This window comes from Mastigoproctus giganteus, chromosome 1 (assembly GCF_048544385.1).
Source record: "Mastigoproctus giganteus isolate SK-2022 chromosome 1, ASM4854438v1, whole genome shotgun sequence".
NCBI classification, from domain to species: domain Eukaryota; kingdom Metazoa; phylum Arthropoda; class Arachnida; order Uropygi; family Thelyphonidae; genus Mastigoproctus; species Mastigoproctus giganteus.
Window position 1 is genome coordinate 231,903,093 of NC_143575.1, and position 13,806 is coordinate 231,916,898.

The following is a 13,806-nucleotide window of genomic DNA, read 5'->3' on the forward strand; positions in this document are numbered from 1 at the left end:
ATACAAATAAATATGGGTCAATTCCAAAAGCTCACTCTAGGCAAATGAAAGATGCATATAAGAACTTGAAGTTGTTGACAAATATTAAGTATGAAGAACATGGTTAGTGGGTCTGTGCTGACTTTAAAGTGATAAGCATATTACTTGGATAGCAATCTGGCTTACACAAAAATGGCTTGCTTTTTATGTGAATGGGAGATTCGGGCAAGGAGTAAGCACTGTCAAGGTCTGGCCAAAGGGGGCAGTTTGTTGTCTGGATGAAAGAACGAAGAAAACCTTCCCATTTCACCGATCCATTCATTCCAAATGTTTGTCTAATTCTGCCTTGAATTTATTTAAGCTATCAACTTCCACAACAACAGATGGAAGTTTGTTCCAGCAGTCAACTACCCGCTGGCTAAAGGCAAACTTCCGCACATCTATTCTACAACTGTCTTTCCTCAGTTTGAATTTATGTCCCCTCAGGTTTATAATCTGAGCAAGAGAAAAAATCCCATCGGCACTGAGCCTGCTCAACCCATTCAAGATCTTATACACCTCAATCAGATTGCCTTGCAGGTGCCTAGTGCCCAGCAACTGCAATTTGCAGAACTTAAGCCTTTCTTCAGTCAGGCATAGTTCATAAACCACTGGTAGACTCCAAAACTGTCCTCCTTCCACCACTGCACATCAAACTGGGTTTGATGAAACAGTTTATAAAAGCTTTACCTCAAGAAGGTCCCTGCTTCAACTACCTTTGTACTAAATTCCCATCAATCACCCAAGAGAAGCTAAAATGAAGTATTTTTGTTGGACTTCAAATTTGCAAACTAATGAGGGGACCAAGATTCTGAGGGAAGTATGAATAAAAGAGAAAACAGGCATGGATTAACTTAAGATCTCTTGTTGAGAATTTCTTAGGGAACAACAAAGATCCAGACTACAAAAATATAATTGAAAATATACTGGCAAACTACAAGAAGCTGGGCTGCAAAATGAGTGTTAAGGTGTATTTTTTTTTACATTCCACATCAACTACTTCCCAGAATATCTAGGAAATGTTAGTGAAGAACTGGATGAGAGGTTTCACCAGGGCATTCAAGACATGGAGATGAGGTAACAGGGAAGATGGAATGTCAACATGATGACTCACTACTGCTGGATACTGAAGAGGAAATGTAAAGTAGAAGGATCTGCAAGAAAATCAAAGAAACAAAAAATTTGACCCATTATACATCAGTTTTTAAAATCAGAGGTGAGCGTTTCATGGAGTTTTTACCATACTGCCCTTTTTAATAGTGTTTTCAACATGTATTTAAATACAAAGTCTGGTAAAAGTAGCAAAATGTTACTTTTACCAGACTTTAATTTCAGTGCACAAATTCTGCCAAAATTAATAAAAATTTGTGAAAAATCAAATTTTATTTTGTGATCTTTGGAGAAACATGATGTGATGGAAACAAATGGAAGTCATTTTTGAAATCAGCATTTGAAAATGATTCAAAAACACCATTTTCTAAAAAAACATCAGTGAATTTTTTTTCAAAATGTAGAGTGGGAACATGGCTAATTTTGTATATTAACACGAATTCTTCAGGAATTTTTCTGTTATATGTTTCCAATTAAAAAAATAATCATTGCAGATTAAAACTGAAGGCTGTACTGGAGGCACAGTAAAATTCAAACTGACATAGTTCTAATAAATATTTTAATATTTAAATTTTAGTTACTGTAGTGAACTGGGTTCAACAATGAGCCTGCTACAGGATTAAATGAGTTTCATTTTTGTTCATGCAATATTGAGAACTAAGCTTTGGAAAATGGGACTGCAACATCAAACCTTTTTAAAACGAGGTTTGATGGTGGAGTTGCCTATTTTCTTCTTCTTTTTTTTCAAAACTCATGCTCTTTTTATAGATAAAATGTATATAAAAAGAGCATATAACACAGATCTACTAATTTTTTTTTTTTTTGGTTTGCAGACTGTTAAAAAAGGAATTCATAATTTACTACATTATAGCATATTGAACAAGGAGTTAGCCAATGAAAAAAATAAATATCAAGACGGAGGAAACATGTAAGAACAGATTTAAGAACACAGGCTATGACCAAAGGAAAAGTAATCCTAGAAATTATGCATTAATGGGGGTGTGGGGGAGACAATGCATACAACTGTGTGCACAAACATAGGTGTCTTGCTGTATTTTATGTTCATAAATCAAACATTGCTCAAAACAGTCTTTAACCAACTGTTATACAGTTAAAGGGAAAATACAGCTCTACAATGGTGACTCTGTACTCAAGCTACATTAATATGTTGTGAAGGTAGAAATGAATTTTCCAAAGTGCAGTCACATTTAATATAAAGAAAAAGAATGCCAGGAAGGATGACTATTAAAATGCAAGCAACACTGCAGCATACAATGTTCAATGGTTAATTTATTTAATTAGTAAACACTATTTCTGGTGATAAGCTTTCTCATTTACATTACTCACTCATTTATTTCAATTTTTATTTAGTTTTGTTTTGTTATTTTTTTGTATCAAAAGAATTTTAAAAATAGATAAATGGGACAGGAGAAGAAATTCAACATTCACTGCTTTACTTTGTCAAATATACCAAAATACAGCAGCAAAATATATAATGAAACATTTAATCAATATACCACACTACACTACTCCTTGCTCAGTTGCTTATAATCCAGTCGGTCCTCGTATAACACGTGTTTACATTACACGAATTCGATCATACACGATTTATAAATAGGGGAACGTTATCTTATATAACACGAACCGAATTCGCTTATGCACGATTCGCCTTTGTGTTTACAAGAAATGGCAGTCGAACGTGGAATCACTCCAACCGAACGCAACACGATAGGAACGAAGAAGATTCTGAAAATGTATTTATGTGTTTTATATCAGTGAAGGGGAAACACATTTCACCATAATAACGTAAAAACCCACACAATTCCAGCTATCGATAATTTGCAATTAGATCGAGTTTACGACCAGTTTATAACAGATTCCACTAGCAGAAACGCAACTGGAAATTGTTTTTATTGTTTTATGGTAGTAACCTCTAGAAATGTGCTTTAGTAAAATGTGAGGTGTTAATAGTGTATCTCGGCCTTTACGGTGTTGTTTATTCAGTTGCTACACGCGCGCAGCTTTGTTTATGTGTATTAAGCGTGCCTCCTCGTTTTGTAATTGTGCTTTAAAAATGAGTAAAATACTTAAAAGGTGTGAAAAGGAAGCGTCCTGGCGAAGACACTGCAGATTCAGAGAGAAAAAGAAAACAATATCGATAAACAGAGGCGGACTGAGTCAAAAATTCTTACCCGGGAAAATTTATAGTGGCTTCATACTACGGTTTATGGCCAAAATCACACCGGCCTCCGGCCCACCGGGATTTGCCGGATAAGGCTTATGGCCAGTCCGCCTCTGTCGATAGAGAAAAAATATGAAATTGTGAAACGCTTTGAGCGAAATGAAAGACCATGTGGTATTGCACGTGCTACAGACCTAAATGAGGCAACGCCGAGAATTACAAAGAATGCGGAGAAAATAAAACAACTTTCATAGCGGGAACAACTCAAAGTGTAATTAAAATCCATTAGATTAAGACACAAGAATTGGAAGAGATGGAACGGCTGTCTTTTCTATCTGTTTTTCGATTTTCTATCTGTTTGGATAGAAAATCAAACAAAAAACAAGTTTGCTTACGATAGAAGCAAAAGCATTAGCAATATTTTATTACGTAATAGTCGTAATAAAATACGTAAGCATTTTATTACGACTATTTTATTTAATATAATAAATTTTTTACGAATAAAATACGTATTTTATTCGTAAAAAATACTTTTTAGTATTAAAAATACTTTATTATAATATAATAAATAATAAAAAAATATTTTTTATTATTTATTACATTATAATAAAAAAATATATTTTTTATTAAGTATTTTAATCATTATAAAATACGTAAGTATTTTATAACGATTAAAATTACCCAATTATTTATTGTGTTTGGTAATGTTTTGGTTTCAAATGTGTGTTCAATCTTGGGTGGTCGGCACCTAACCCCACTTTTCCCATAGGGCCTGTTGTTTATATTGCACGATTTTGCATTGCACAAGGGTTTCTAGGAACACAACTATCGTGCTATACGAGGACAGACTGTACTCCGATTGGAATCTGCTGCCATATATATAAGTGGCCTAGCCATATCACAACATGGCAAAAAAAAAAAACATCAATCAGTTAATTTTGTAATTATAAATTAAAATTAATTCTGGTTAATAATATAAAACCCAATTACTCATCAACATCTTAAATGATGCACACAATCTGTCTTTGCAGATGCAAAATTCAAAGATGAATTGTGGAAAAATGTATACAGACAGGTGTTAATAATGTATACTACACTGTGCTGCCACTTTATTAGGTACATCCCCCGCTGTGCACACAAATGGTTTGTCCCACAACGTTGCAAGTCACGTGACCACAGTTGTGGATATAAATGCAGCAGAATAACCTTTCTAGTATCAGTTAAGTGCACAAACAGTAGCAAGAATGGGGAAAAGGAGTGATCTAATGGACTTCGAACATGGCATGGTAGTAGGTGCAAGACATGCTGGACAAAGCCTCTCTGAAACGACAGTTCTCCTGAACTTTCCACGCACCACAGTTTCAAGGGTGTATCAGGAATGGTGCAACGAACAGAAAACATCCTCTCAATGGCACTCCTGTGGAAGAAAATTGTTTGCTGACAAGAGAGGTCAGAGGAGGATGGCTAGAATTGTGCAAGCAAACAGACAGGACACAATGTCGCACACCACATCAGAATACAACCTTGGTGCGCAGAACAAAATATCACAACAGACCACTAGTCGCACTTTGTCTCGAATGGGTTACAACAGCCGACAGCCACATCGTGTACCTTTGTTATCAATGAAGAACAAGAGAGCATGCCTCCTGTGGGCACAGCAACACCAGCACCGGACTATCGAGGATTGGAAAACAGATGCTTGGTCTGACGAGTTGAAGTTCCTGGTGCATCATGTTGATGGAAGGCTAAGAATTTCCCGAAAACAACATGAATCCATGGATCTGTCATGTCTGATGACTACTGTGCAAGGTGGTGGGGGCAGTGTTATGCTGTGGGGTATGTTTTCTTGGCATACGTTGGGTCCATTGATACCCATAGATTCATGTCTGAATGCCACATCGTACCTAAACATCATTGCTGACTAAGTGCATCCATTCGTGTTGAGAGTATATCCTCAGTCAGATAGTTACTTCCAGCAGGATAATGCACTGGTGCACAAAGCCTGAATCACTATGGAATGGTTCCAGGAAGATGACAATGACTTTTTTTTTGCTGCAATGGCCCGCTCAGTCCCCAGGATCTCAATCCTATTGAACATCTTTGGGATGAGCTGTTCGCTGCAGGCTTACACCTCCGTCAAATCTCAAGGAACTGCATGACACACTCATGTCTGCATGGTACTCCATTCCTGCACGTTTTCAGCATCTTGTTGAATCCATGCCTAGACAAATTCAGGCTGTTTTGAAGGCTAAAGGAGGCTCAACTCGCTACTAGGTAGGTGTACCTAATAAGTGGCAGCACATTGTAGATTGTTAGTTATCAAAATTTGTTCATGGCTTATTTGTTACCCTGCAGAAGCATAACTAAATATGCAAGTTAAGTAATAAACATTTCAATGAATTACCTCAACAATAATTCAGTGGTAGCAGGAAGTGACCCTCGAAAATAATGTTCCCTTGTAAACCATCATTCAATGATTACAAATCTAATCATTGGAGGTAGAAAAATTTTTTACTTTTCTAAATATTGTTAAACTTCTACTACAATAGTTTTTAAAGTGATTTTTTTAAAATTTTCATAGAGAAATTGCATGTGAGAACCTGACACTTTTCTGGTAGCTACAGAAATAGTTATTGATACTGAATATATACAGGAACTCCCCGACTTGCGTAAGGGTTGCGTTCCATGGAACGCTATATAAGTCGGATTTTATGTAAGTCGGGTAATTTCCCCCATTCTTGTGTAGCACTCGCAACTGTGCTCGCTGAATTGATTGAATCAAAAAAGAAATGTTTGATGAACATGTAAATTGAATTATTTATTGTATTTGTTAAATTTTTTATCTCATGCACAGGAAAAATTACAGAAGCGTGCAATTCAAAAAAATTTCAAAATTATAAAATTACAAAATAAAAGAGGAGACAGGCATAATGTCAGTAAGTTTTACCTCTCAAGCATCATTGCCAGAATCGACGTCTCCAGCTGATAAGTACGCCGATGAGGAGGTTGAGGGCTGTAGAGATTTAGAAGGGGTCAGCTGCTCAACCTTAGGAAAGAACATATTAATGGATGACTGGACGGTGGCTTTTTTCTTTTCATCATAGATTTCTTTGTGGCAAGCAAGCATATCATTCATCCCTCTGTTAACTTTTAAGAATCATTCACTCTCAGGATCCATCTTCTCAAACCTTGGCATTGCCATCTCTCTGGTGATGAAGTGTCTCGGCTCTTCATTTGCTTCATCTTGAGCTTCGTCAGCATTTTCTTCTTTCACTATTGCTGCCTTCAAGTCAATAAGTTCTTCGTTAGATAATTCCTTCTCTTGTTCCTCTATTAACTCGTTTTTGGCATCAACCTCCAACTGAAGTAGCTCTGCAACCTTTACATATTTTTTGTGGGCATATTTTCTTCCATGAGCCATTTAAACAACTTTTAGTAATTTCTACCCAGGCCTTATTAATGTTTAAGATGGAGTGGTAAATATTGTAAGATTTCCAAAAGTCTTTTAACATAAAATTTTTCTCATCGTCTATGAGATACAAATAAATTATGAAATAAACCTGAAATAAAAATGGCTAATAATATTAAATAAATTAAATTCAAAATAACACCCTGATCCATAGGTTGGATGAGTGAAATCGTGTTTGGAGGTAGAAATATGACTCTCACGTTCAAATTGAAATCATCTAGATGCGAGGATGTCCAGGAGCTTCATTTCTAATAGAAGCAAAATCTTGAAAGGAATGTCATTATCTTTACAATATTTTCCAACTTCGGGAATGAAGCAGCATTTAAACTAATCCTCAAAGAGAGATATTGTTATCCATGCTCTCTGGTTCGATCAGAAATGCATGGGTAAGGTGGCTTTATTGATGCCCTTAAATGCACGAGGATTTCCAGATTGGTACACAAACAGTGGTTTTAATCTGTAATCTCCCCCTGCATTAGCCCCAGGCAAGAGATCTTAAGCCTTATCTTTTGACGCCTTGAAACCTGGCATTGTATCTTCCTCTTTGGCAATGTATATTCGATCTGGCATTTTTTTCCAATACAGAGCAGTCTCGTCAATGTTAAAAATTTGCTGCGTTAAATAGTCGCCTTCATCAATAATTTTTTCCAACACGTCACAAAATTTCTCTGCAGCTGCAGAATTGGCACTCACGACCTCACCACATACTTTAATGTTGTAGAAACCAGCGCAATGCTTGAACCTATTAAACCACCCATTGCTTGCCACGAACTTGGGTTGGGGTTCACCATACTTATCCTTAATATCTTTAGAAATACTTGTTGCTTTTGCTTGAATGGTCATTAGACTCAGGGGTACTCGCTTCTGAATCTGATTTTCCATCCATATTATTAACAGCTGTTCCATCTTCGATATAGCACCTGAACACTGTTTTGTGATCACTGTTGATCTTAAGCGCGTTGATCCTTTAACATGTTCTTTTATGTGTGCACTGTCCTTTAATATAGCATTCACCGCTGAAGTGCCGAGACCTAATTCCCTTGCAATAGATGACAAACTTTGTCCTGCTTCATACTTCGTAATCATTTTCATCTTCATTTCTAAATCAATTTTGTTTTGTTTCCAAGCACTACCACCACTTGCACTTTTCATTGGTCACATAGGAATTAAGAGAATTCTGAAAATTTGTTTTTTATATGATTGAAGATTTCAGTGAAGGGGAACACATTTCGCCATAATAGCGCAAAAACCCACACAATTCCAATTATCAGTATTATTGCAAATGCAATAAGATTGAGTTTACTACCCATTTATAATTAGATGCATAACAGAAAAGCCCAATAAACCGGAAAGTGCAAATTGTTTTTATTGTTTCATGGTCATGACCTCCAGAAATGTGTTTTTGAAAATTATCACAAAGGCGTTCAAAAATTGATTCTTATAACAGAACATATGATAACGATGAAAGGATAGTGCAATTTCCATTATAAATAACCTTTTAAAGAGATAAATAGCTTAGTAATATAGCTAAATTTTCACATTACAAGGACTTGGAACAAATTACAAGAGAAAAAAAAAAAAAAAAAAAAAAAACCTGTGCTATTGGGTTCACATTACGATATTTTCACGATACCTCCATTTATTCCTATGGGATGCAAAACACGTTTCCATGATTTTTTTAAGTTTGCACCAGCCGGCAAAAACTTGCGTAAAGTCAAATTTCCGTAAGTCAAGTATTATGTAAGTCAGAGAGTTCCTGTATATATATATATGATATGTTTTTTTTTAATTTATAGTTTCAGATTACTTGTTTTTCTTCTCCTACTAGTTCAAGAAATATCTACAGTCTTACCTTAGTAGTGTTTGAAAGATTGTTTTCGCATAGTAAAGACAGGAAAACAAAACCTGAAATTCTTTCAAGATGGCTGCTATACTGCAGGAAGCAAGATATTTAATTTCAAATTTTGTGCACTGTGCCAAATATAAAATAAATTTGAAATAAATCTGAAAATAAAAATGGCTAATATATTAAATAAATATATATATGTATGTCGTGATCACAGGAATGAATTTTCATTCTGTGATCACGACATATGTCGAAAAGCGTCGTCAGCTTCAGGAAGGAAAATCGTTTGAATATTTTCGTTAGATTCTTTTAATTGCGTTAATTTGATTTTTAATTGTTTTAAATTTAAATTGGTTTTTTAATTATTTTATTATTTATATTTAACTGTAATGTACCGGTAAGTTGTCGATTTTTTTGTTTTTCCCGTTTTAATTTCTGGAGGGTATCATACGGAAGTGTTCTACGTACTATATTGAGGTAAACTCCTCTTATTATTTTACAAATATAACTATTATAAAATAAATACATAATACACAATATATATACATAATATGTATTATATACAAGATGTCTATAAATTATTCGCTTGATTAAAATTTTATTCTAATAGATATCTTAAAATGGTTTTCTGCAATTATCAAATTGCATCACTGAGTTTTTTCTCACGTGGTTGGCAGCCTTGATCCCAGCAAGCATTGCAACTGTACAGCATTAAAAGTGCAGGAGAAACCGTATGCATGTTGCAGCTGTGGGATACCAAATCTCCAGTGACTGTAATGAGACATTTTCAATGGGTATTCCAGAATCAATGGAATCAATGAGGTGATGGGTGAAACAGTTTCAAGAAACTGGTAGAGTGCTTCACAAGAAAAGAGCAGGTTGACCTAGTATATCTCCAGATAAAGTTTCAGAAATTTAGGAAGTGTGGAAGTCTTACAAAGTCCTAAGAAATCTATCTGCCAGGCAAACCTGCAGCTACAAGTACTGCGAGCAACATTGCACAGGGTGATTACATGCTTAAAAAGTGCAAATCAAGCCTTACGACAAACCACAATGAGAGGAATTTACTGTTCACATTTTCAACCATATAGATGAAGATGAGCACTTTCTGGAAAATGTTGTTTTCAGTGATGAAACAACATTACACTTGTCTGGTAAAATTAACAGACACAATTGTCACATATGAGGATCTGAAAATTTCCACTCAGTTTGTGAACACAAGCATGATAGCCACAAGGTAAATGTGTGTGGTGCACACTATCCTTTGGCCAAGTGATTGGGCCATTTTTCTTTCACAAAAACACTGTGAACTCTGCAAATTACCTAGATATGCTCAAATTGTATGCTGCACCTTGGCTGGAAGTTATGCAGCCACATGTCAGCAAAATGGGGTACAACCACACTTCAGCTTGCATGTGCAGAATTGCCTCAATAAAAATTTTTCTAACCAATGGATCAACTGAGATGGTCCCATTGCTTGGCTTCCTTGTTCCCCAGATATCACATCCTATGGATTTCATTGTATAGGGCTATATAAATGATAAGGTGTATACACAAAGAGTTCACAATGTCACAGAGTTAAGACTGGACTTAACAGGCAGTGACTTCATTTCTCACGATATTCTTCAAAACACCTAGAATGAAATCGGCAACCATCTTGACATTCTACATGCTACCAAAGGTGTCCATGTAGAGATTTACTAAAGTGCAGTTGTGTGTTAAGAAATTGTGATAAGAAATTCTTTGAGTTGATTTATTAAGTGCAACAAACCATTTTACAATAAAATTTTAATCTAACTTCATAATCAGGTGCATAATTTATAGATATCCTGTACTATAAATACATAAATATAAAAGCAGAAATATATCCAGGCTTAACAGTCTTTTAAATGGGGAAAATGGAAGAGAATAAGACACTGATGTTTCTATTTTAGGTCTAAAATGTTTTTTTTTATTTATTTTTTTTTTGAAAATAAAAGATGTAAAACAAATAACATATTTTAAAATTTTAATTTTTTATTAAACCTTAAAAGCACACACATAAGTACTGCAATCCATAAATAAAAGATGAAATATTGGCATTGTTTAAACAGAATTCAAAAAACCCATATTAGAAAGAAACCAGAAACCATAAACCCAGAAATTAAAAAAAGAAAGTTGGACCCCTGTGAGGTAACTCACTACCATTTTTGCTACACTTTGGGGTGCCACCCCTAATGGATTAATATTATCTCAAACAATGTGTTATTACAATGATATTAACAGATAATAAAGATAGCACTATAAATTTGCTCTATCTTATGAAATGTTCACTAAGTTTAGGTGACACACAGAATCCCTGAATTACAAATAAGTTTATACTAGTCTATAATATTATTTCTTGTTATGGTTTCATTTAATTCCTTTCTATTATGCATTACCCTTTTTTGGAGTGTGACATTTACAAAACTCAACTTACCTGTGAATATCTGTGAAAAAGAAATGTGCGAAAAATAATCTGCAACTTGGAATTACTTATGTTCTTTTAATATATGTAAATCCAAGGAACATAGCACTTTAGACTTCCCATGATAAAAGCATATGATAAACTTCCAATGCACTAATTTTAAAACAATGGAACTTCAATAACTTAACTAACATCAAAAGAAAAGTAGGTTCTTCAAACAAAAAATTTAAATATTCTTCAAAAAAAAGATATAAATTATTGAAGAATTCAATGCACCATCACTCTAATATGATAATGTAGCACTTAAGAAAAATTGCTCATATCAGTTAATACTCACAGGAAATAAAGGATATCTATCATCAAATAACAATAAATGATGATTAGTAGCTATATATGACTGATAATTATCTTGTTTCATCTTTTTTGCCATTGAAATCTCTTCAAAGTTCAAAAGAAAAGGGCTCGGTAAAGTGAACAGATCAACTGTCTTTGATGTCTATATCAACAAAAAAAAAAAATTCAGTATGTTACTAAAGCATAATTGCATGTTTTGATCTAAAATAAATTATTTATATATATATATAAAGAAATCACAGTATGCTGACTATACAATTTATACCCACAAAAAAAAAAAAATTTCCTTTGTCTTTCCACTCTCTAACTGCACAAAACATTCACATTTAATATGTGTAACCGACACTTTAAAAAATCTCATTGTCAATAAAATCCACTGAAAGATGAACAGCTAATACAGAAGCTTACAGCAGATATAAACCAGTCTGCAATCAAGTCACAAAGAAAATTAGACAAGCTAAGGCAGTTTATGAAAAGTCTTTGGCAAAGAATGCAAGGAAAAAACAATAAACTTCTTTATGTATATGAATACTAGAAGAAAGGGGATGAATCACACTTGTCCACTAAATACCAATGGCTTAACTGTTGATGATCCTGTTCAGGTTGCTAGCAAACTGAATAGGTATTTTGCATATACAGTTACACATGAGGAAATCTTCACAGAAAGGGATGCCAGAAGTTTATCAAATTCTAACAGGAAGCTAAATGATTTTGTGAAAACTGAGAGGAATTGTGAATTGTTGTTGGGTTTTTAGGAGCATTAGCAACTAAGGCCATATTGCTCCGGGATATGTGGTGGTCATTCCCTGACCTTTCCGCATTCTCTGTATTTGGTGGTGACGGGCTCGAACCCCGGTCTAATCAAGAAGCGTGTGCTACGCACTGCTGCTCCTTCCCACCTGGCTACGGAGGCACCAAACTGAGAGGAAGGTGGAACAGAAATTGTTGAAGCTAAACATAAACAAGTTAGTTAATGTTTAAGTGCATTACATTTCAGACACATTATAGCAAATAGTAATAATTCAAGATTTTAACAAAATTAGTCAACCCATCAAACATGAAAATTTGTTATGAATATTCCTAAAATTATTTAAAGTGATCATCGAAATTTTGAAATAGATCAAACTCTTCCATTTCTTTAGGGTAAACTGGGAAGGAAATGTTATGAAATCAGAATTAAACTTAGAATGATCCCAGGGAACAAAAGAATATACATTTAAAATTTGGTAGCAATCCACATTTTTCTTGTCAATTAATGTGAAAACATACTTTCACATTTATGCCAATTTTTGTGTATTGCGGGAGGATAAGGGCTGTGAAATCATAACTGGATTTGAAATTTTTCCAAGGATCAACAGAACATAGGTCTTGATCCAACTTTGCTAGAGTAATATGAGATATACTTTCTCATTTATATGAATAGATTTCAGTGGTTGCAAAAACGGGGGCAGGGAAGACTATGATTGATCTTAAAATCTTCCCAGAGCCCAATAAAACATATGCTGAAAATGTGATATCAACTGAACTTTTTCTTATTATGCAATGTCTAACATCTGATAACATGCTTCCATTACAAATCAGGTAATGTACTCAGTGTATTACATTCAAGCACATTTTTGAATTTTTTTCTTAAATTTAATAAATTTTTTCTTTTCTTCAATTAACTGAAGTGAAAAGTAAATGTAGTTACTCCTTATTAATTTATTACTAAGATTATAACTTTATAGAATAGTTAACAAAGCCCTATATTTTATCATTCTCAAAGCTTAACCATCCAATTTAATTACAACTGTTCAATATTTATTACTCTCCTCCCATATATTTTTTTATGCCTCTTTTCTCTCTCTATTATGTATCTCTTTACAAGCAACACCATGTTCACAAGTCTTACATAACAATGAAATTATAGTAATCTTATAATACTGTGATAAATCTGACTAAAAATGAATAGCAAGTGCTTAAAAAATGGTACTCACCTTGTATAAATCTGCAATAAACTTATTGGTAGATGGTGGTTAAATATAGGTTGGAAGGTGCATTAAAAAGAACTAAGGCGGAGAATGGGGTGAAAAATATTTTAAACAGATTTTAAAATGAGCGCAAGGAAGTAGAAATGCAGATCTCCAATCCTTGGTTGTCGTAAAGAGGTTAAAGGACGCAAGTGAAATTGGCATCACCGATCTTTTTTTCACTTGCGTCCATTAACCTCTTTACGACAACCAAGGATTGGAGATCTGCATTTCTACTTCCTTGTGGTCGTTTTAAAATCTGTTTAAAATATTTTTCACCCCATTCTCCGTCTTAGTTCTTTTTAATGCACCTTCCAACCTAAATTTAACCACCATCTACCAATAAATTTATTGCAGATTTATACAAGGTGA

General features: G+C 34.3%; 1 protein-coding gene across 1 annotated transcript in view; it reads right to left on the reverse strand.

Moving 5' to 3' along the window:
* LOC150091599 (uncharacterized) overlaps positions 1–13,806 on the reverse strand; it is a 118,593-nt gene that overhangs the window by 27,666 nt on the left and 77,121 nt on the right. The window contains exon 9 of the mRNA XM_090384815.1: positions 11,409–11,567. Within this exon, the coding sequence (XP_090240941.1) occupies positions 11,409–11,567 (159 nt within the window). The remainder of the gene's footprint in view (positions 1–11,408; positions 11,568–13,806) is intronic.